At 45.4% G+C, this 20,511-nt stretch overlaps 1 protein-coding gene across 7 annotated transcripts in view; it reads right to left on the bottom strand.

The window, feature by feature from the left end:
• YEATS2 (YEATS domain containing 2) overlaps positions 1 to 20,097 on the bottom strand; it is a 47,751-nt gene extending 27,654 nt beyond the window's left edge. Inside the window, exons 1-12 of one of the 7 annotated variants that reach the window (XM_086843662.1) lie at positions 19,947 to 20,097; positions 19,079 to 19,183; positions 15,931 to 16,028; positions 15,739 to 15,831; positions 12,318 to 12,560; positions 10,089 to 10,204; positions 8,761 to 8,922; positions 7,038 to 7,149; positions 5,514 to 5,558; positions 4,309 to 4,495; positions 2,384 to 2,623; positions 319 to 477 (exon numbers count right to left, since the gene is read on the bottom strand). In XM_086843662.1, coding sequence (XP_086699788.1) covers positions 319 to 477; positions 2,384 to 2,623; positions 4,309 to 4,495; positions 5,514 to 5,558; positions 7,038 to 7,149; positions 8,761 to 8,922; positions 10,089 to 10,204; positions 12,318 to 12,560; positions 15,739 to 15,831; positions 15,931 to 16,028; positions 19,079 to 19,178 — 1,555 coding nt within the window. In that variant the 5' untranslated portion in view covers positions 19,179 to 19,183; positions 19,947 to 20,097. Of the gene's footprint in view, positions 1 to 318; positions 478 to 2,383; positions 2,624 to 4,308; positions 4,496 to 5,513; positions 5,559 to 7,037; positions 7,150 to 8,760; positions 8,923 to 10,088; positions 10,205 to 12,317; positions 12,561 to 15,738; positions 15,832 to 15,930; positions 16,029 to 19,078; positions 19,184 to 19,646; positions 19,834 to 19,946 lie in introns of those variants that run through there. The other 6 variants (XM_086843661.1, XM_086843663.1, XM_086843664.1 and 3 more) reach the window with 6 other exon arrangements.
• Positions 20,098 to 20,511: the final 414 nt, after the last annotated feature.

Here is a 20,511-nt window from a genome sequence, read left to right as displayed (position 1 = left end):
CTTCCTGTCTAAAGCACTGCAAGACAGTCTACATCACCTTCTCCCCTTCCCTTTTACCTGAAAACAACAGGCTCTCTTTGAAGAGGTGTCTGTGAACTCAGTTTGGTTTTACAGTGTGCTGTTTCCTAAAGGAAGCAACGCTCAAGTCTGAGATATCCTCAGCCACGCACACACACCAGCACCTTCCTCTTTCTCTGCTGAGCACTTTTCCATCTCCACGAGCTGAAACGCTGCTGTTACACTGATCATTTTGGGGGGGGGAGAACAAACTTGAATGGGTAAGACTAAGCCACTGCCTTCTGTGGTCACACTACACACCTGTGCTTGTGGCTGCTGCTCCAACCGTCTGTCCAGGCTTGTCCACAATAATATACGGGTTATTAAGGACTGAGCTGGCAGAGCCTTGCTTCATGTGCACCGGAGTGGACGTTGGGGTACGAGGTAGCGGAGATGGACTAGGGGTCGATATTGGAGAACCTTAAGAAAAAAAGTCCAATGCTTCTAGCTTGTAAATGTTGTCAGAACATAAAAACATGGCAATAGTAGTACTTTTGAAAATGGCTTAGAAAAGGAATGTTTTTTGAGGATGCATTTCCCAGCCTGAGAGAGGTCACCGGACTTGGAGAAGGAAAGAGGAGACAGAAGGGAAGGAAAGGAAAAGGCACATAAAGCACTATGGCTCATACCTACTCTGGACATGCCCTACCTACCAGGACAAGCAGGGCTCAAAGGGAACTTGAGAAGCCATCTCAATATCCCTGAATATCATATCCCTGAATCCTGAGGGATATTAGCTACATCATTCTCACTGCCAAGATCAGTGCACCCAAGCAGATGGAGAAAGGGAGCTGAGCTCTCTTTCCCTTGTGCAGCCTAAAGTACAGGCACTCAGGAGTGGGAACCAAGGAGTTCCCCTAAAAAGGCTGCGTGGAACAGCCTCAGGCAGCAGGAACACCCAGGTCTCTTCACCATTCTCACTACAGCAGAAACCCTTGAAATCAATCTGCAAAATCAATTCTTCATTTTCAATTGATTGCTTCTGGGTAACATAGCCAGGAGAGAGAGAAACTAGAGAAGAAAAAAACTGCATGAAGGAATAAACAAGAAATTCAGAGAAAAGGACTAGCAAGGAAGTGATCAGAGAAAAGAGACAGCAGCAAACACCAAGCTTCACCTGCCTGTTAATGTACTTTCTTGGCAGCTACTGACAGTTAAAACAGAACATAATGCTCATCAAATACAATCCCCATGTCTTATAAATTGCTTTGAAATCTGAAAGGGGTAACCCTTCTCAGCAGACAGCAGAACCTTGAGGATTTAGCAGGGAAACATTTAAATAGCAAAGATAACAAAGAATAGTCCAAGGACTTTAGGAAAGATAGGATGGCCCCTGTAATTCCTGCTCTCTAGGAAGCTTTGGGAAAAGATCAAGAGAAGAGCTTATAAAGAAAGAATAAAGCACTTGGCATAGGTTCAAGTGTGAATCAACCTGAGAACAGTCAGGAACAATATTGAAATGTAATTAGAAAAAACCCAAAACCAACAAAACAAAAACAAAACAACAAACCAGACTCACTTTAAGAAAATTATTTGGGAGCAGCTCACCAGAAATCACACATACTGATAGCTGGTGTTTCATCTTCTATCAGAAAATGAAGTGCTGCAACAGGTCACCTTGCAGCCTCACAGCATGTGCCACGGTGAGCTGTACATTAATACTTCTTGATGTAAAACATCATCCAGTGACTGGCATCACACCCAGGCAGGGAAGGGACCACAAGTGAAATGAGCAAAGCAGCACTTTGGCCATGTTTGGTTCAGAAGCTGTCACACTGCCCACTGCAGCCAGCTGGCAATTTAATCCAACATAACGTGGACTTTTGGAAGACAAAGACCAAAGCTGCTCCATCTGATGCAACATGGCAAGCACAAGAGGATCTATTTGAGTCTACAAGGTTAAAACTAAATTATTTGCCCAGTAATCAAGGAAAAAATTCTTAATCCATCCCAGCTGTTTGAAAGCAGGAGGGAGAAGAATGTACTATTCCAACATAAAAATATTCCACATGGAAGATGTGTTTTTGCCTGGGCCTTTCTGTGGGTAGCAGTCCATTTCAAGACTGCCTATTTCATACTTAAAAGCATTCAAGAACAGGAAGAGAACAGCTCTCATCCTGCTTTTGATTTGTTGTGAACCATTTCACGCCTGTATTGTTTTTTTTCATTGAACATTAAGAAGCGTGCTTAGATTTTTATTCTAGAGTTTCCTACTGTCTGATGCTCAAAGACTGGCAGAAAATCAAGGGAAGGACACAAAACAAGTCCAACTGGTTCACTCTCGTTTTCCAGGGGGAGGCACTTGGGTAAGTAAACTAACATTCACCTGATACAATCTTGCAACTCATGGTGATAGGCTGGAAGGATTTTCCTGGTGACTCTGCAGGGCTTGGACTCTGACCTTGAGGCACTATTTTACAGCTAGCTGCAATGGGTTGAAAGGCTGAATTTCCATGAGAGCCAAAGGCAACTTTCTGTGTGGCTAACTTGGTGGGAGTCCGTTCTATCGAGGATGGCAGGGAATAAAACGCGGCATGTCTTTCGGTTTCAGCATTCCCAGAGAATCCTGATCAAAACAGGGAAAAGAACAGAAATACTTCTTAGGCTGACACATCTGATTCCTTACTGTGCTTCTCTACACAAGCATAACTCAGCTATGACAAACACACTCTTGAAGGAAGGAAGGAAAAGCAACCGATGGGAAGCGTTGAACAGTGAGAAAGTGAGGGAGGGGATTGGTCCTGCACAGGCCTGCTGGATCTGTTGGACAAGAAGAATAAAATGATGTCAGGCACAGCCTGCTCAGCTGTGGCAGGTGATCAGCCACTTCTTACACATTTCCTTGGAATGCCCTTCCACTGACCAAAAGCTGCTGCTAGTTCCAAGTGTCCTTGGTTAGGGCTCCACAGGACCAGGGCCGGATCTCCTTCGCAGAGAATCTCGCAGTGCATTTTTTGGAGTAAGAGCTCAACGAGACCAGGGACTGCCTTTTGAGCTGGGCTATGGAATCCGCTTTATTTGGTGTAGAAAGAGATCAATTAACCTGGAGCTGCTGAGAGAAGTCACTGCCTGTCAGTGTAAAAAAGGAGGGAGTTTTACTTCCTTCCTGTTGGCTGCAGCACTGCTCACCTAAAGATGCTACAAATCTTCCTGTTTGAATAAGAAACCTGTACCTTTAAAATTTGGTTGTGTTTGTCCTTTATTTGCCACATGAAAAGACCACATTTAATAAGCATTTAATAGCAGACATTCCTCCTGCTGCACCTGAACACCACCAGTGGCACCAGAGTGCCTATCAGGAGGCACAACCATGCATGGCACCAGCTTACAGCCACCCCTTGGACACAGGAGCGTGGGAATAAACCAAGAAAAGCATCAGACCATGCAGCACCTGATGCTATTTTGAAATATAATGTGGCTGTGTCCAGAAGGGTTCTCACACTGAAGAGTGTAACACACACCCTTGTATCTCAGCCCAGTTAACCAAGGTCTGTCGTGGAAGCTGGGACACCGAGTGTTGCAGAAAAGACAGCTCAATGCCACCAGAGGCACAGCTCTTCCTACTTCACACAAACTACAAATCCCACCAGTGTGGGGGCCAGCACTGCCTCTTCCAGGCAATCCAATGATCCTAAGGCCTCTACTGCTGCCCCACTGCAATGGATCCTGACTTTCCTGATCCCTCAGGGGAAAGGGAGCCCAATGTGCAGAGATGCCCTCGTCCCTCAGACAAACACACAACTTTTTCAGTCTCTATTCTCAACAGTCCAGTAACTACAGTGACCCAGGGATTTTTGCTCCCTCAGTCAGCTCATGTTAGGCACTAACCTGTATAACTGAACACACCACTAAACCAATTCCTTAAATGTATACACAGTCCACAAAACATTCAGAAACCTAAAAACCCCTCTGAAAATAGTGTACCAAAGCCAAAACTACAAGTGGCTTTGTAGTATTCAACCACCTTTTTTCCAACTGCATCTGCTGTTCCTTACTCACTATGTTTTAGCAAAACAGAGCCAGCTCAACAAACTTCAGATTAAAAACCCAAACCAAAACCGAACTCCAAAACCAAATAATCTATAACAATTTCTGAATTACATTTCAGAGCACATAAGGAAAATATGATCTGGGGTGAGCAACAAGCAGGTAGCACCAGCAACCTTTGAGGCATAAGAGCAATTCAGACGAGGTATCCAGCAGAGCCAAAGTTCCAAGAACTTGCATTTGACCAACACCCATTTACTTTACCTTTGTCCACAGAAGCGTCTGGGCTTGAGTCCCTCAACTGTTTAATTGGTGAAGAAGCTTTGACTGGTGCTGGGATACTCAGTGGCAGTGACAGAGATGTAGGAACATCAGAAAGGTCAGACTCTGAAGACTGGGAGAAGAGATACTCCTCACCAAGGGAATGCCTGTGTAGCTCCACATCCACTACCTTCCAAAAATAGGAGAAAGGACATTAGTATTTGGTAGCTGGGTAAAGATATAGAAACCAAAATCAACTTTGCCTTTTTATTTTAATGCCTAAAAACCTCTCCCTTTGTTTCCCCCAACTCTACATAACATTTCCATTCATTTCAGGGACAGTTCCCAAAGGTCCAGCAGTACTTGAGCTACAACAAAAATCTTGCAACATTGAACTCCCACAGTAAAATAGAACATCTTGGTCCGTGGGGAAATCTGAACTGTAAACACTGGAAGGATTGTGGAGCCCAGCTCTAAGCAACCCACTAAAGAAAGGACTGCATACCCCTGGAGGCACAGGCACGAAACTGAAGCCTGTCTGTTCTGGTAAGGCCTTGAGAATCACACCATGTGATCTACTCTTCAAAAGTATTCTTTAACAACAGTAGACATTTCACATTAATGTTTTCTCCACAAACTGAAAAGCTGAAGTAATGTGATTTAACCATAAACATTTCCATTCACTACAGTACAAGGGGAAAACGCTATCAAGAAAACTTCAGAAATTTAGCAGACTATGGGTTATTAATTAATTTATTTCAGTAGTTCATTTTCCATTAAAGTCCTTAACCTTGACAGATACAGAAACTTAGAAATACTTAATATACTGCAAAATTTCAACAGAATAGTTGGGTGATCCCTTGAACTTAAATTCTTCATGAGTAAGCTCTGCAGCAGATCAGAATGAAAATCAGAACATTTTGTACCAAAAGCTTCAAAAGACACTAAAATTTAAAGCTCCAGTACAAGCCAAGTTCTCTATGAAGGAAGAGATGGAAACAGTCTCCCCTGACCCAGGAAGGAGTAAAAATGACTGTTGCCAAGAATAGTGCCAAGGCATCATAACCCTTTCATTCAACAAGAGAGCAAAATCTGCATTCTAGAAATTGTGAAATCAAATGGGTCTGACTCTGTGCTTAGTCCCATGCATCTTTTCTTTTTAAACATCTTTAAGAGAATCAAATCCATCCCACAACCCTCTGACTCACTGTTTCTGCACCAAGTGTCTGCAGGCCTGTGTAGGTCCTGTCCAGCTGGAAAAGACAACACAGTATATTAGCCAGGGCAAGGCATTGTATTAGCTAGAATTTATAATACAAATTGTTTGAAGTAAGTTTCAAACTATGCAATTTGAGCAGCAGTGCATCCAACATTTTGAGACCATAAGGTCAGAAATAGGTGTGCTCTGGTAAGTGCTCTCCCTCTCCTCTGCAAAAAATTCAGCAATGATCCAAGGCCTACACTGAAGTGGAAAGGAGCTAAAAAGTTGAAGGAAATGAGATTGTTGAGAGAGTATTTTCACCTAAGAGGAGTCCTCAAGCAGTTTCCTTCTTTTATTTCTGATGTCAATATAAGGAAATAATAATGATGAAAAATTCTGAGTTTTCAACTGACCAGCACAATGGCTGTGTTTACACTGCAGTTTTTGATTAAGTAAGTGCTCACACCAAGCCATCAGCTATTATAGAGGTTTAACATCCCAGAGGAGCCTGTGAAGGCACCTGGAGAAGCAGCTGGGTTTGAGTGGTGTAGGATGTGCCAGAGCTCAGGGGCACACAGGGTGCCAGGCACAGAGGAGGGCTCAGCTACACCCTCACAGCAGCCCCAAGCTCAGTGTGAGAACAGCAAAGATTTGCTGATTTGAGCTCCTGTGTGCCATGGACTGGCTCAGCTTTCTTCTGTAGGCTGAGCTTCCTTCACCATCCATCATAGTGTTAATGGTTTCTCCCTAAGTCACATCTTCCCAAATATATTTTACTCACCATCTGCATTAAATGTCCCTAAGCTGCAGGGGAATATTTTCAACCTCCTCTACTGCTATATTTAGGGTTGCAATGAGGTACCTTATTTAGCATGAAATTCATTAATGCAGGCAGAGTTCAAATAAAATTAATGCTGCTCAAAGAAACAGGAGACTAACCCAGCTCAGAACTTAAGTCCACTAATGCCAGGGACTACTCATTAAAAGGAAAATGAGCAATGGCCTAGTTTTCCAGGACTGCTGCATCCTAGAAATCCTGAGTGCTGCAGGGGTGAATGAGTTGGAAAAGGGAGCTCTCTTCAAAGGGAATAGGGAATCTCAGCCCCCCCCTGCCCACTCTAACAACAAAGATAATCATTAGCTGGTATGTGCCTGTGCTGAAGGAGCAGACATGGCAGCCACTTTACCAGCAGAAAGACAGCCCTGAAGCACCCTGTTAGGTTAAAGCCAGTGAAAACATGACAAAAATCTCAAATTGTAGGGAAAAACCAGGTAAACACTGCTGCTCTGAGCACACTCAGCTCCAGCTGCTGCAAAGCTGTGCTTCCCCGCTACTGCAGCAACTCTGTATAGCCAAGGTAAGAGCCTTTCCTGGATCTATTTTAATTCCCCAACCCAACTATTCCTGTGAAAATAACCACCAGGACACTCATAACAGAGAGGCAAAAGCATATACACAAGCAGAGCCTCTTCTAGATTGTGCAAGAGAGCTCATTTAAATGCCTTTCTCCAAAGTATTTTGTTCAAATACCTTCAAATTGTGTATGATATCAATCCTTTTGTTCTGGCTATCCTTGAAGTGTATCTGCACTCTCACTGGGAATTCTCCCCAGCCTCTCCTGGTCAGGTGAAACGGAGGTTCTCTGGAAACAAATGGTGGTTACATTTTTTGATGCAGAAGCAGTACAGCTTTCACCTCCCTCTTTTTCAGAAAGCCAAAGATTGTTTTTCTAGCTGACAGCTAAAGCTATCTTCATGTCTGCTATTCACCACAGAGAGAGTGTAATCCCAGCAATGAGAATTTTATGGCTTTGGACAGCTGAAAATACACTTTAACTTTACACAAGGGGACAAGGAAGAAAATGGTAAAACACTGTTGGATGAGACATGTGGGAAACAAGTGTGGTATTTTTAAAAAGAAGACAAAAAAAGGGTTGTGCTATGTCAGATGAAAAACACTTGGTTAAAAAAACTCAGGTCAGCTCACTGCAAGGTGAGCTTCCCATTTTGCAATCACTGCCTGCTGCTCCCTATCTAGAAGCAAAAAGGCACATGCTTCATATAACACCAACAGAACAACATAGGGACAACAAGGAAAAGTTAATCACTATCATTCTCCAAGCTGAAAAAGAAGGATCTATAACATTTACTCTGTATTCCAGCTTGTTATTGCAAATGCAAATATGGTTTCTTCAAAAGAAAAAAAACAAAGAGGTTTAAAGGCAATTTTTAGTCCAGAACATTAATGTTCACTACAATGAATGGGACTGCAACACCAGGAATCTATTAACCAGATGGGATTAAAACAGAAGATAACCAGCACTGACAACTGTGCTGAGAAAGGCACAAGAAGACAACAATCAAATGTAATTTGGTATGTTACAAAGAAATACAACAAAGTTTGCTTCTGTCCTGCTCAGGGTTGTCTATGCTGAGCTATACCAACACTTCTTATCTCAGGTACATCTTCCTGGAGTTGCCTTTCAGTGGTTTAATTTTGCCAGAATTAAGTTGCCATTCTGCACCTAAGCAGCCCTTCCCACACTCCTCTCTCTAGGAGGCAGCTGAGCATCCTGTGGAGAATAACTTCTTTGGAAAGACTCGAACTATTTCAAAGGCATCCTCCCTCAGTCTTGTCCAAGGAAGAAGGATGAGAGACTGACAGGGCACTTCCCTGCAGCAGTCAAGAGAGAACCTAACCCCTGCCAGGGTCACAGCTTGGAAAACAGGTGTGGGAGAACACAGGGCAGCTGCCCTCTTTATGTAGCACCAGCACCATTACACTGATGGGAAAGTCCTCAAAGCATCAGGCCAATGCCACTGATCTCACACCAGGGAGAAATATTTTGGAGTGGGATGTTCATGCCCAAATCAGCTTTTGGAGATTCCTCTTTCTTTTCCACACTGGAATAGACGGGTGGTAGAAAACACCTTGTTTTGCACCAGCAGCCTACCCTGAGCAGCAGACAGTGTTTATAACATGAACAGCATGAAATGCAACAACTGAATGCTTTTTCTCAGAAGGAATTTTTTTAAAAAAACCCAAGCCAAAAAACCTGTTTGGCACATTTGCTACATAAAAAACCTCGTTTATTTTTACTACTATTTTGGAGCAAGCCAAGTTAAGCCAGAGGTTAAATACACACATGGAGTATTAAACCAGGAAAATAAGTTGTTAATTTTCTAAGAAACTTGGCACTGTAAACCTGGCCAACATGAAGACTGCAAGAGTGACTGGAATAATTCCTTATTACCTCACTTCTACCAGGTCATTAGGTTTGTAACTGGGGTGGAGGAAGAACCAAACTTTCTTGACAAAATGATTTATGCTGGGTTCTCTCCGAGAGCCTCGGACATACACCATCCATTTATGGGTTGACTGATCATTTTCTTCTCTCTTGTCAGGGGGAATGTACCTGGCAAAGAAATTAAATAACAAACACAAGATAAAAATCCCAAATAGACAAATACTGCAAAAAGTATTTCTGGAAAGATTAGGCAAAAAATATTGGGGATGTTAGAATGCCTCTGTGAATCTTGCCCCTGTACATTTCTGCTCATTTGTCCTTATTCTGACAGTTCATCCAGGAACACATACAGGTCCCATAATCTACTCCAAGTTTCTAACACATTTCCTCTGTTTTAATACACAGCTGTCATGACATTCACCCATTTAAACATTTGGCTCTTAAGAAGACTTAACTTTAACATTCTACCACTATCAAATTCCTTATCCCGTCCTATTCTGAGCTATCAGGAAGCAAAACCACATCAGAACACAACATCAACAGCTCTGCTACCATAAGTACAAAAAAATACAATTCTTCTTATTTTTTTACGCAACTTCAGTCAATACTTAGTTCTGGGTCCAGGCCTAGGTAGATTTTCAAGAAGCGATTCTGACTCTAAGTTTGGTCTGCAGTTGTCTGATTTATTCTGTGCGAAAGATTTACTTGAGTAGAGCAAGGATGGAGAGTTAAAACCTGGAATTGTCCAATTTCCTAAAACTGATGCCTTTCTACACTAATTTCCTTGAAGATCTAAAGTTATGCATATTTCCCTGTCTTCTTTTAAATACAAATAAAAACTGTGTAAAATAATTTATTTAGACTATTCTGAACTTGCATGATTTTCCTCATTGTGGTTGGTGGTGCATTGTTCTCTTGAGGTTTTTCTTGTTTAAAAAACCCCCACACTGTACCCATGGACACACTGAATTAGCCAACTAATTCAATTAGCCAACATACTCAATTAGGACAACTTGCTTTTCCAGATTTTCTTGGGAAAACTTCTGACTTCTACCTGATCAAAAAAGGCTGAAAGACTTCCTGTGAGAGAAAGGGATCTTAAAACCTCTGTACACATATAAATTTATAAATAAAATAACTACTAAAACACCTGTTCCTTCCACAAAAAAATACTCATCCTGAGACTAGAGGAGGGCTGCCTTGGGTACAGTGATTATTCAAGGGTAACAACTCATATTGTGACAGCCTAGCAATTTCATTTGTCTCCTAATTGTAACTTTCTATTCAATTTAATCCTGAAATAAAGGACCATCCCTCAGGCTCTGGATACTAACTTGGAGACGTTGCCAACCACAATCGTTTTCTTCACATAAAGTCGTGAAGTTTCATCATTTGACAGTCCGGCATTTCGTTGTCCTGGTTTTTGAGAGCTTGAAACACCCGAACTGTCCTGAGAGTAGGGGAAGAAAAAAAAGGCAAACAAAAACCCAAACATTCCTCTTAAACATCATTTTGTTTGGTGCTAGAAAAGTAAGGTGTTGTTAAAAAAAAACAAACAAGCAAAAACCTGCATAAATAAAAGACCAACAAGGAATAATCCCTAAAAATACTTGAATTGCTCTCTAGGCACATTTAAGCAACTCAGGCATGTAACAATGCTATCCTCTCTGCATGGCTTCACTGAGCAGACATGGTGCAACATCCCACGGCGCTGAGCCACGGCTCCAGCCTGGGTTCTAAAGGCACTGCCCCTGCACTACCTGAAATAAAACCTGGCATGGCTAGAATGGCATCGTGTTGGTCACCAGCCAGCAACAAAGCTCAGTCACCCATGAGAGGGGGCTGAAAATCTAAATCTTCCTCATTCCCAGCCTCTGCTGCTCTGAGTACTCTGGTGTTGCCTCACAGTGAAGAATGGAGGCTGGGTTTGAGACAGGAATTCAGCTCCAGCTGAGCAGGGAGAGCAGCCATAACCTGTCACTGCCATCCAGGTAAACCCACACATCCACGGCCATACCTTGGCACAATAAATCCAGCCACCCTGTAACATAACCCCAGCTATTAAACAGTGGCCAAGACTCCCAGTACAATGATCTGACCACCCACTATGCAAACACAAATAGAAGTGTTGTTAGCATGGGAATGAGAGGCTTTTCTACAACCCTGCTGGATGAAGTCTCTGGCTGGAGAGTAAGGGAGCACAGAGTAGCCCAGTGCGTGCACTCCACTGGGCACTCGCCAGAGGGTCAGCGTGGGAAGCACTGAGGAACCATTCCTCCTCTGCAGCAGGGATGCCTCAAAGCGGAATGAGGAGTCACAGAAGGCTGGGATGGCTCCTGCTCTTCATCACTCCCTCAGCCTCCTCTGCACTGGTCAAAGATGTACCAATGTGCTCTCCCCAAGCAATACAACTGCTCCATCCATCTATGCCCCCAGCACAGAAACAAGTTCTACTGGTCTGGTGGTTTAAAACATAGGTGGATCCACGTTCTGTAGGCTCATCTGCCTTCTGCTACAGACCCAAGGCAGAGTTCCAGCAAACTGCAGCCCTGCTACCAAGGGTGTCACGCTGCTTAATGGAGGCAGAATCACTGCTCTTTCTGACATGTATTAAAGCAATTTATTCAGCTGCAGAATGCAGCCATATTCACTGAGATATAACCACCCCTGGCTGAACTCCTCTGGCAGGCCTGACCACTTAAAGGAACTGAAAGGAAACTGAAGAGTTTCACCTCATTTCACATTTTGCCTGCAGACACTGAGTGAGCCTCCACAGTGGAGCCACCTGCAGCCAACAGGTAAAGCATTTGTGTGGCTGCAGTGAGCCACAAAGGGAGGGACTGAATCCAGGTCAAAAATAACCCCCCCAAAAAGCTTGTGAGAACACTGACAGAACATATTTTTATTTGGGTCAGACTGCCTCAGTTAAGCAAATGGTGGTAATGCACAACATCAAGCAGCACCATCAAGAGAAAAATAGTTCTCTCCTGTATGGTCCTAAGCTGTACACCCAGGCTCTACCAACTCACCAGGGTGAGCTAATCCTGTTACACTTTGCACTACAGGCTGCTGAGGAGGCCAAACCCCTCCAGTGGATCAACTGTTCTAAGCAATGCAGTCTCCATGGGCATTCAGGCAGCAGCATTACCTCCTGACAACACCGCTGGGAATGACACACGTGGCTCTCCTGTGCAGAGCCATGGCTTTCCCCTCCTGACCTGACTTCCACCTGTACAGCAAAGCCCAAGCTCAGGTTGTGAAGCACCTCCTTCCCCTGAGGGTATAACCAAGAGGGTGGCAGAGCTGTGCTGTCCCCACAGCTCTCCCTGGCCTGCTGAGCTCACTTTGGGCAGGACTGAGGTAAGAGGAGGTACCCACGTTACAGACACTTCAGTTAGCCTTACAGCAAAGCCAGGCTGAGGGAGTGGGAGCAAGCGGTTGGAGAGGGTAAGAAACACATCTTCAGCAAGGTGGGTGAAAACATGAAGAGCTCCTGGTGCCAGCACCGAGTCCTCAGAGCACACACCTCCAACAACTTGATCACCACTCGAGTTTTACTTTACCCGGCCAGCATTTCTGCTCTGTCTCTGGTCCAGGCTGTTTGTCAGCCGCTCGTCGGTGTCCAAGTTGCCATTGTCCTTGTCCAGGAGAAAGTCATTGTGCTGAGAGAGCGAGTCGCTCTCGGAGTGGTTGGCAGAGGGAGTGTCTGAGCCCTGGTTAGCTGGAGACGATGATCTAGAGGGAGATTCCAAGAATTTCTTGATGGAAGGGTGATTAAGAATTGTTGTGTCGCACGACCTGGTCCCCTGCAACGAAGAGGTCAGGAAGATTTGGTCAGTATTTCCCCAGGAAGATCTGGTCACTGTTTCCCCGCAGCCCAGATAAAAACAAAGCTGTGCCAGAAGCAAAAAAGTCAATGAATGAAGAAAAAGCAAATATTTAACCAGCTGCCCTGCAGGAAGAACAGATGCTGCAGAAGATAAAAGCTTAAAATGGTTCTACAGAAGCAGTACCCCAAACTGAATCTGCTCCTTCACACCTTTTGATCTCAGAAACCCATCAGGTTTTGGAAGGGAGAACTGAAGCCTACTCAGCTACCTAAAACATCCCTTTGAAAATAACCTCTTCTCTTCCTGTGCAGATAGCTCCAATCTCACCACACACAGGAAGGCCACAGCTGCCCGGCTCCTGCAGGCAAGCAGGGCAGGAGAGTGCATCAGGCTCTTCAGCTTTGATACTCATTGGCAGCCTTGTCAACACCTATGAGGCAACCAAACCCTGTCTGCTCCCAAAGCTTAACAGGGGATAAGTAATAATGTGCTTAGGCATGCTTGCAAACTTTCCTCAAAACAGACATCTTAGAGATAATCTTAGATCCTCCTAAACCTGCAAGGGGGAGGACAGGGCAGGCAAGTATTTAAATCTCTCTTGTTTTTTTTTCATTACCATGACAAGTGCCCCTCCTTTTCTCTTGCATTTGCTTTTTACCTCAGAAATAGAAGGAAAACATCCATCAACACAAAACAAGTGTCCCCCGGCCACTTCTTGACCCAGGCACAAGACCTCCCTTTTACCTGGGTTTGAGGATGAACCAAGTCAGCAGGAACACCCTGTGCAGCAGCAGAGCACTGACAGCCCCCCTGCAGCTCCTGCAGCCACAGACTCACACCAGACTGGCACAGGCAGCACCAGCTCACAGAGACCTCTTCTTCCCTGCCCAAACCACCCCATAGCCAAGCTGGTCACAAAGGAAAACGACTCAAGAAACTGACTTGGGATTTATTTGTTGCTTTGTTTGTTTTGTTACTGTTTTTGTTTGCTTTTTTCCCTTTGCAGTTTTATTTTTAATCCACATTAAATTCCCTGATTCAGGATTCTGCCAACATGACTGGGAGGGAGGCAGACACCAGCATCATTACAGAGCAGCAGAACTGCCCTTGAGATGTGGTAGCAAGAGTGGAGTTATAAACATTGTCCCACCTTGGCCTCTAAAGGAGACCATTCCAGAACTTCCTTTCCAACTGTCCATTACATGCACAAGCAGAGCAGTTACCAACTCTCACTTACCAGCTTGGGAAATAGCCATTTATTAATAATATCATTAATACTATTATTAAGTTTAATAATAAAATAAAATTAAATATATTGATATTTATTAATAGTATTACAATAGCCATTTATTAATAATAATATTTTTATTAATGGCTTATTATAGCTATTTATCCAGGGGCAGACACACACACACAACCTGTCCAAAAAAACCCAAAGCCCAAACCAAACCCACACCAAGAACATCTCCTTTTGTTTTATCTCCAGTCAAGTAAAATGACCAACATCTCATCCAATAATTTGTGGGAAAACGTAATAAAGCACAATAATGAGGAATCACAAGCCTCAAACTCAGCAGCATTGGGTTTGAGAATTGATCATATTTATGAGAACAGGTCAGGAACTTGCAAATCATCTTCCCAGAAGTTCTGACTACAAAGACTCCTCTTCTACCAGAAGCAGAAACAAGACAATCTTTCACTGCCTGGTCAAACATACATAAGCCACAATTAAAAACAGACAACAAAGAAAACTGAAATCCACAACAACTTAATAAAAACCAAACTGATTTAATCTGTGTGTGAATTGGGACTTTTAGAAAAAAACTAAAAATGTAATCAAAGATACATTTCTAGTTTTCTGAGTTTATGGCTAGATAAGCCATAAACTCCGAAAAAATGACTGGAAAACTAAATAAGTTTTATTAACTTATAATAACTTTTATTAACTTTGTGAATACCTCAAAACAATTACAAAATAAATTATTTCTGGAAAGTGTGAGAATCACCAGGGAAAAAAGCGAACACCCTGAATGAGAACAAAAAGAACAAGGAACAGTACAGCTCCTGCAGACACATGATGACAATGGATAAAGGCACTTACAAAGATTAGAACTTAGGTCACATTCTTCAGCTGCCTACACAAAAATCAAAAGGGGCAGAGAGATCTCCAAGCCTCCCAAGGCTCCCACAACCTTTTCCAACTCCAGTTGCTCAACTCCAGTTCAGTGAGGGAAAAACAAGCTGAACCTTTTTGTTTTTACCTCACTCAAAATCCCCTGAAAAGCGCAACAGGAAAACGAGAAGTAGCATTAAGATCAAGTGCTTGGAAGAGAAATTCTTATGGGACTAGAGTGAAACATGTTTGCAGCACTCATCTACAGCTTCCAAAAATCACTGGAAATCAGATCAACTTGAACTGAAAAGATGGTAACAAAATGCCTACACTGGTAATGAACTACATGCCATTTGGGAGTCTGCACTAGTAATGAACACCCTGCAATTAGCAGTCATTAAGGGCAGAGTGCTCAGAACTGGGGTTTAACTAACAGGCTTTAAGGTTTTTTAATCCTGTGAAATTTTAATCACTCTGTGATATCTCCTTGATTTATCTCCTGCTTTACTGCTGCCACCAGTCTGTTCACCAACCCATTAACAGACCGACTGCCAGGGCAAAGGGAAGATGGTTTCACAGCATTGCCTGAGACTCAGTAAATCCTGAAATATTTATTATTTTCCTTTTTTCCTGAAGGGTCCCCAAACACATCTCTTGCCACTCTCCTCCTGTGAAATGGGAAAACATATTCCACACTTTTCAAGGCTTTGCACAGACAAACTGTGCAGTGTCTGAGAAACAAGACACTCTCAGGGAAAAACTGAGGATGAAAAAAAAAAATGCAGAGTATTTCATAAATCAGAACCAGGGGCTGCTGAACAACTTCACAACTGCTTCTCGAAGACTCCTCTTTGCTGAGTACCTGAGGCCCAGAAAAAGATCCAAAGTCTCCTCTCCCATTGCCACCCCATCTGCAGTTTGCATTCAACTATTTCATTAAATCACATCTTAACACCAAACATCAGCTGAACAGCCACTGAACTCCACACCTTCCTTTGTAAAGATTCCCTGAAGTCTTGTTATTACTAAAGCAGTTTTTACCTCTCCAGCTTTGAGGAGACCAGCAGAGGCATAATAGTTAGCCACAATGCAGGCACGCAGCTTGTCCATCATCCTCCTGGCTTCAATCAGGCGCTGCAGAAAGGAAACACAGAGCAATGGTAAGTACTGCAGCAATCCCCCACACCCCAAACACCAACACCTTAGGTATTTGTAAGAACAAAACCTTTATACCTGATCTATAACTTCAATTTCATGTTCTTTACTCTTCATTTCAACGGCAAACTGTTCCTTTATAATGGTCTCGATCTTCTGCACAGTAACATCTCGAGCTGTACAAGGCCACAAATGGAAAATAAAGGAGGAAGTATTTACATTTCTGTTTCTGAGGATCTATTTGAATACAGAAAGGTCTGAAATCACTACAGAGTGAGAAGTGAAGGGATAATAAGTTCAGCACACACACGTACAGGGATGGATCATTTTCCTCAAACAAAAAGTTATGTCTTAACAAAAACCACATGTATCTTTAAAATCTGGCTTATGTGGAGAGCTACTTTTTCCTTTTTCGGTCTGAGATGACAAATAACAGAAAATGGGAAGAACAAGGCCAGTTTGTTTACTTCTCCCTCAGTAAAGCTGTAAACAGTAAAACTCCACGGTGCTGGCCCAGCACAATCACTGCTGCGATTGCGCTGGAGTGAGCTGGAACACCACGGACATTTTTCTGCTCTCCTTGGCCAGATCCACATCCAGGAAATTTACACCACCTCACGCAGCAAGAATAAAGCAAACTCATATTTATACAGCCCTGGCATGAAGAGCAGCCTGCTCTGGAGTGCCTACAAGCTGTTTATTACTCACAAAGGAAACTACATTATCAAAAGCTGGTCTACCTCTTACAAAATCCTCTTCCAGCACAGCAGTCAAAAAAATTTAGGCTTTCAGCAGGAGTTTACTGACCTTGGTGGGAAGTATGTTGTTTAGTATTTCAAACTGTGCAAAATACCTTACAGCAAATTAGTGGCTAAGAATGGAACTGGCATATTATCATATTTTTCTAGGACATAAGAACTATTCTTTTTGCTCTACACCTACTGTAGACTTTAATATTGCCCTTCATTTAAGTCACCTCCATTACATCAAGGGGTTTCAAACAACTTCTCTTTTTAGAAAATTCTAAGTCAGAATGTGGCAAAACAGGAATTACACTTCTAGAAGCAAGCCTGGAAAATGTGCTCTAGCCTCTGTCAGTAATAGAGTGACCCCACTATAAAGCAGATCAGCAGAAGAGTCTGGTTTTCCCTGGAAAAATCTCACATTGTCTCTACATGAAATAGGAGGCAACAGCACCAAGACTTTGGCTTGAGCTTTAGAGGAAGCATATGTCTTCCTAAAAAGTACACATCTGTTTGAAGAGGTTTCTAATATCACCATAGAGAAGGGAAAGAAAAGCAAGTTAAAGCTTTGCTGGCATCTTCCAGATAGCACAGATAATTTCACTGTCTGCTACCTACAACAGCAGTGAGGAAACTGATGCCTCTATATGCAACAGGAGTATCTTAAATATATTTCCTTCTTTTCACTTACAAATATATATATATATACACACATATATACATATTTGTGTATATATATTTATATTTTAGGACCAGAAATAGTTCAAGCCTACATTAAAACACAATTATGGTTGAATCTGTATGAGTAAGGCAACATTAAAAACCAGAGGGATATAATTTACCTCCAGCCATGAACACCATGATGAGGAAATTCTCATGTAAGGCTATAAACTTAAAATAAACCTAAACAGATTAAGGCATGAGAGGTATGGTTCAGAGAGGGACAATTGCATCTCTTTCCAAGGCTGATGCCATGCCACAGCAGCATCATGGTGATTTAAGAACTTTAGGATTTGTGGTTATATTACAGAGGCTTTTAAGAACACTTTATATTCATTTTTTTCCCAGCTTAGTGTCAACCACAGTCCCTCATTAAGATCATGTTAGTGAAATTTGTGTACTTAAGGAATTCTAGTATTGAAAGCTGGAGATCTTCCATGAAAAGAAGAAGCCAATTTGGAGGACTCTCCTGAAAGCAAAGTTCACTTTGGCAAGGACAGTTTTCCAAGGCCCCGAGACTCTGCCTGCTCATCATCAAGACCTTCTGAAAAGTTGCTTCAGAAGCAGATTAGAACCCTGCCTGCAGTCCCTGGGACACCCCAGAACAGAGGGTGGTGACTCCTGGCAGCCAGGCAGGGCAAGCAGCTGGGAGTGGTGACACAGCCAGCTCCAGCACAGCTGCACAGGGCCTCCACTGGCAGGGTCCCTGCCCCACGTGGCAGACAGGACATGCCCAGCAACACATTTAACCCAGAGTTCAGCCTCCTCAGACTTGTCCAGCTGTACAGCATCCTCCAAAATATCACCCACGAAGCCATCCTCTGTCCCTCTCCAACTGGCAGCTCCAGCTCTATTCCTGGATCTTTTTCAGAGCCCACAGCCAGCCTCAGTTTTCTCACCTCCGTGTTTGTCAGCTCTTATCCCATCACGATCCTCTCTCACTAGCTGTGCTATGCCAAAAATCACTAGCCTACTCCCTGCCCCCGGGGCAAGCAGCTCTACTCTCATTTGCCCAGAGAGACTGCAACCTGTCCCAGGCACTCTGCCAACAGGCTGGTTCCCAAAGCAAGCATATCCAAGCCTGCCAAATGCAAACCTACTCATCCAGCTACTTGCTCCACCACACTTCTTTATCCACCTTTCCTTCAGTCGTGCTCCCCTTCCTCCTCTTTTGCATGTTTCAAAGCCCCTTCCTTCTCCCTAAATTATCCTTTCTACACTTCATCAAAGAAGCTCCTTTCTGCTTCATCTGCCAGCTCTTGCAAACATTTGTCATCTTCCAACAGTCAGTGCATGTACTGCAGGGTTGTGCATCTCTTTCACCCTGCAGAGTCATGGATTCTTTTTCTCCTCCCCATGCTGTACTGTGACCTCTATCCCCCAAAATGTAAACAATCTGCCAATCTTTCCCAGAGCAGACTTCAGCCACAGAAAAAATGCACAGGCTGGAGCACAACTCAGCACAGGAGGATGGACTATAAATACTTTAGGAAGCAACAGGAACCATAGTGTTGGGGCCATGGAGAGCCTCTGCTCCATCTCCTATCATGCACCAAAGGCTGCATCCTCACACCTTACCTACAGTCCAGATAGCAGGCAGGGATGAGTCCACGTAAGATACACCTTCATTTGGCTGCACAGAGGTATCACTACCTGCCTTGCTCAACATCTGCCCTTTACCCCTAACTCCAACCCCAGCCTTTTCCTGACCAGTTTATAGACAGCATGCACATCCACAGAATTTCCAATTCCACAGCTCCTACCTGACTGCTCGGCTGCCTTGTGCCGCTTGTTGGGATGGGTGATGGTGATCTCCTCATAGTCAGGGTCCTTCTCTGCGATCACTCTCTTGATCCCAGACATGTTCTCTACTCCAGAGGAAAAATAAAAGCATTAACGTTTTCTACAGTGACCTTCTGGCCAGGCTGTCTGTCCCCACGGGCAGGCCTGGGGTGCAGCCCCCAAAAGAGCAGGGGCATCTCTCTACTGGGGGGGAGTGATCATCACACAGATTCACAGGTGAGAGCTGCTTCTGTTCTGCACAGCTCAGCTTCAAACGCCTGTGGCTCACCAGAGCCCGGGTACCCACAGCCCCAGCGGAGCCGCAGCGGTGAAGCCCCCGCGCCCCCCGGCAAAGGGCTGCCAAAGAGCCCCGTGAGCGATGCTCGGGATGCCGCCCGTGCTCCGGCGGGCGACACCAGGCGAGCGGGACTCGCTGCACACAGGAGCTGGTGGGAGGGGGAATGCTGGGCGCCCCAGGTGCGCGGGGCCGGCGGACGGGCCCAGGTGCCTCGGCACCAGCCCGGGGGTCCCCGCTGCGGGGTCACACACCGGCTGTCCCTCGCCCAGATCCGCTCAACCCGAGCCACGACCCTGCCCGTGAGGGGGCAGCGAGTCCCCCCGAGGCGGGAGCACCGCGGGGCTCGACCCGCCGGCGTGAGGCGGCGCGGAGGCCGCCGCGGGGGGCGGTGTCGGCGGTGCCGGTGTCGGCGCCGCCCCGGGAGCGGAGGGCGGAGCGCTGCCCGCGGCCGGTCCCACGTGCGGCGCCGCCGCTCCCCTCCCCCGCCGCGCACACAAAGCCGCCGCCGCGGCCGCGCTCCTTCCCCGCGCTCCGCCCGCCCCGCCGCTCACCGCGCTCCGCCGCCCGGCCCGGCCCGGCCCGGCCCCGCCGCCTGCACCGGCCGCCCCCGCCCGCCGCGCTGCCCGGGGCGCTCAGCGCCGGCCCCCGCCGGGCTGTCCCGCCGCCGCCGCCGCCGCCATGAGCGCAGGGCCGAGCGCTGCCCGTCACGGCCGGGGCGGGCCCGCGCAGGCGGGCAGCGCTCGGGGGGCGGGGCGGCTGCGGGCAGGTGCCGCCTCACGGCCCGCAGCGGCCGGAGGGGCCGGGCACGGCGGGGACAGGGGCCGCCTCAGGGCGGAGCGGCCGGGCCGGGGCCGTGTGGCCGCCTCAGGGCGGAGCGGTCGGGCCGGGCACGGCGGCGGGCGAGCAGAGGCTGCGGGCACGGGTGGCGCTCGCCCGCGGCAGCGGAGGAACCGAGATGGGCGACGCGGTCGGGTTCCTGTATGGAGAGACGAATGCAGTGATTAGATCCTGACTTGCTGCCTGGAACAACCTGTTTTTAACGTGTGAAAAGATCTGAGGAAGACTTTAATGTGAAGATATTTCATGAAAGGATGATGGAGGTGCTGCAGTGTGTCC

This window comes from Cyanistes caeruleus, chromosome 10, assembly GCF_971803275.1.
Source record: "Cyanistes caeruleus chromosome 10, bCyaCae1.hap1.1, whole genome shotgun sequence".
Classification (NCBI taxonomy): domain Eukaryota; kingdom Metazoa; phylum Chordata; class Aves; order Passeriformes; family Paridae; genus Cyanistes; species Cyanistes caeruleus.
Note: the sequence above shows the minus strand (reverse complement) of the source record. Positions and strands in the feature narration are given on the sequence as shown.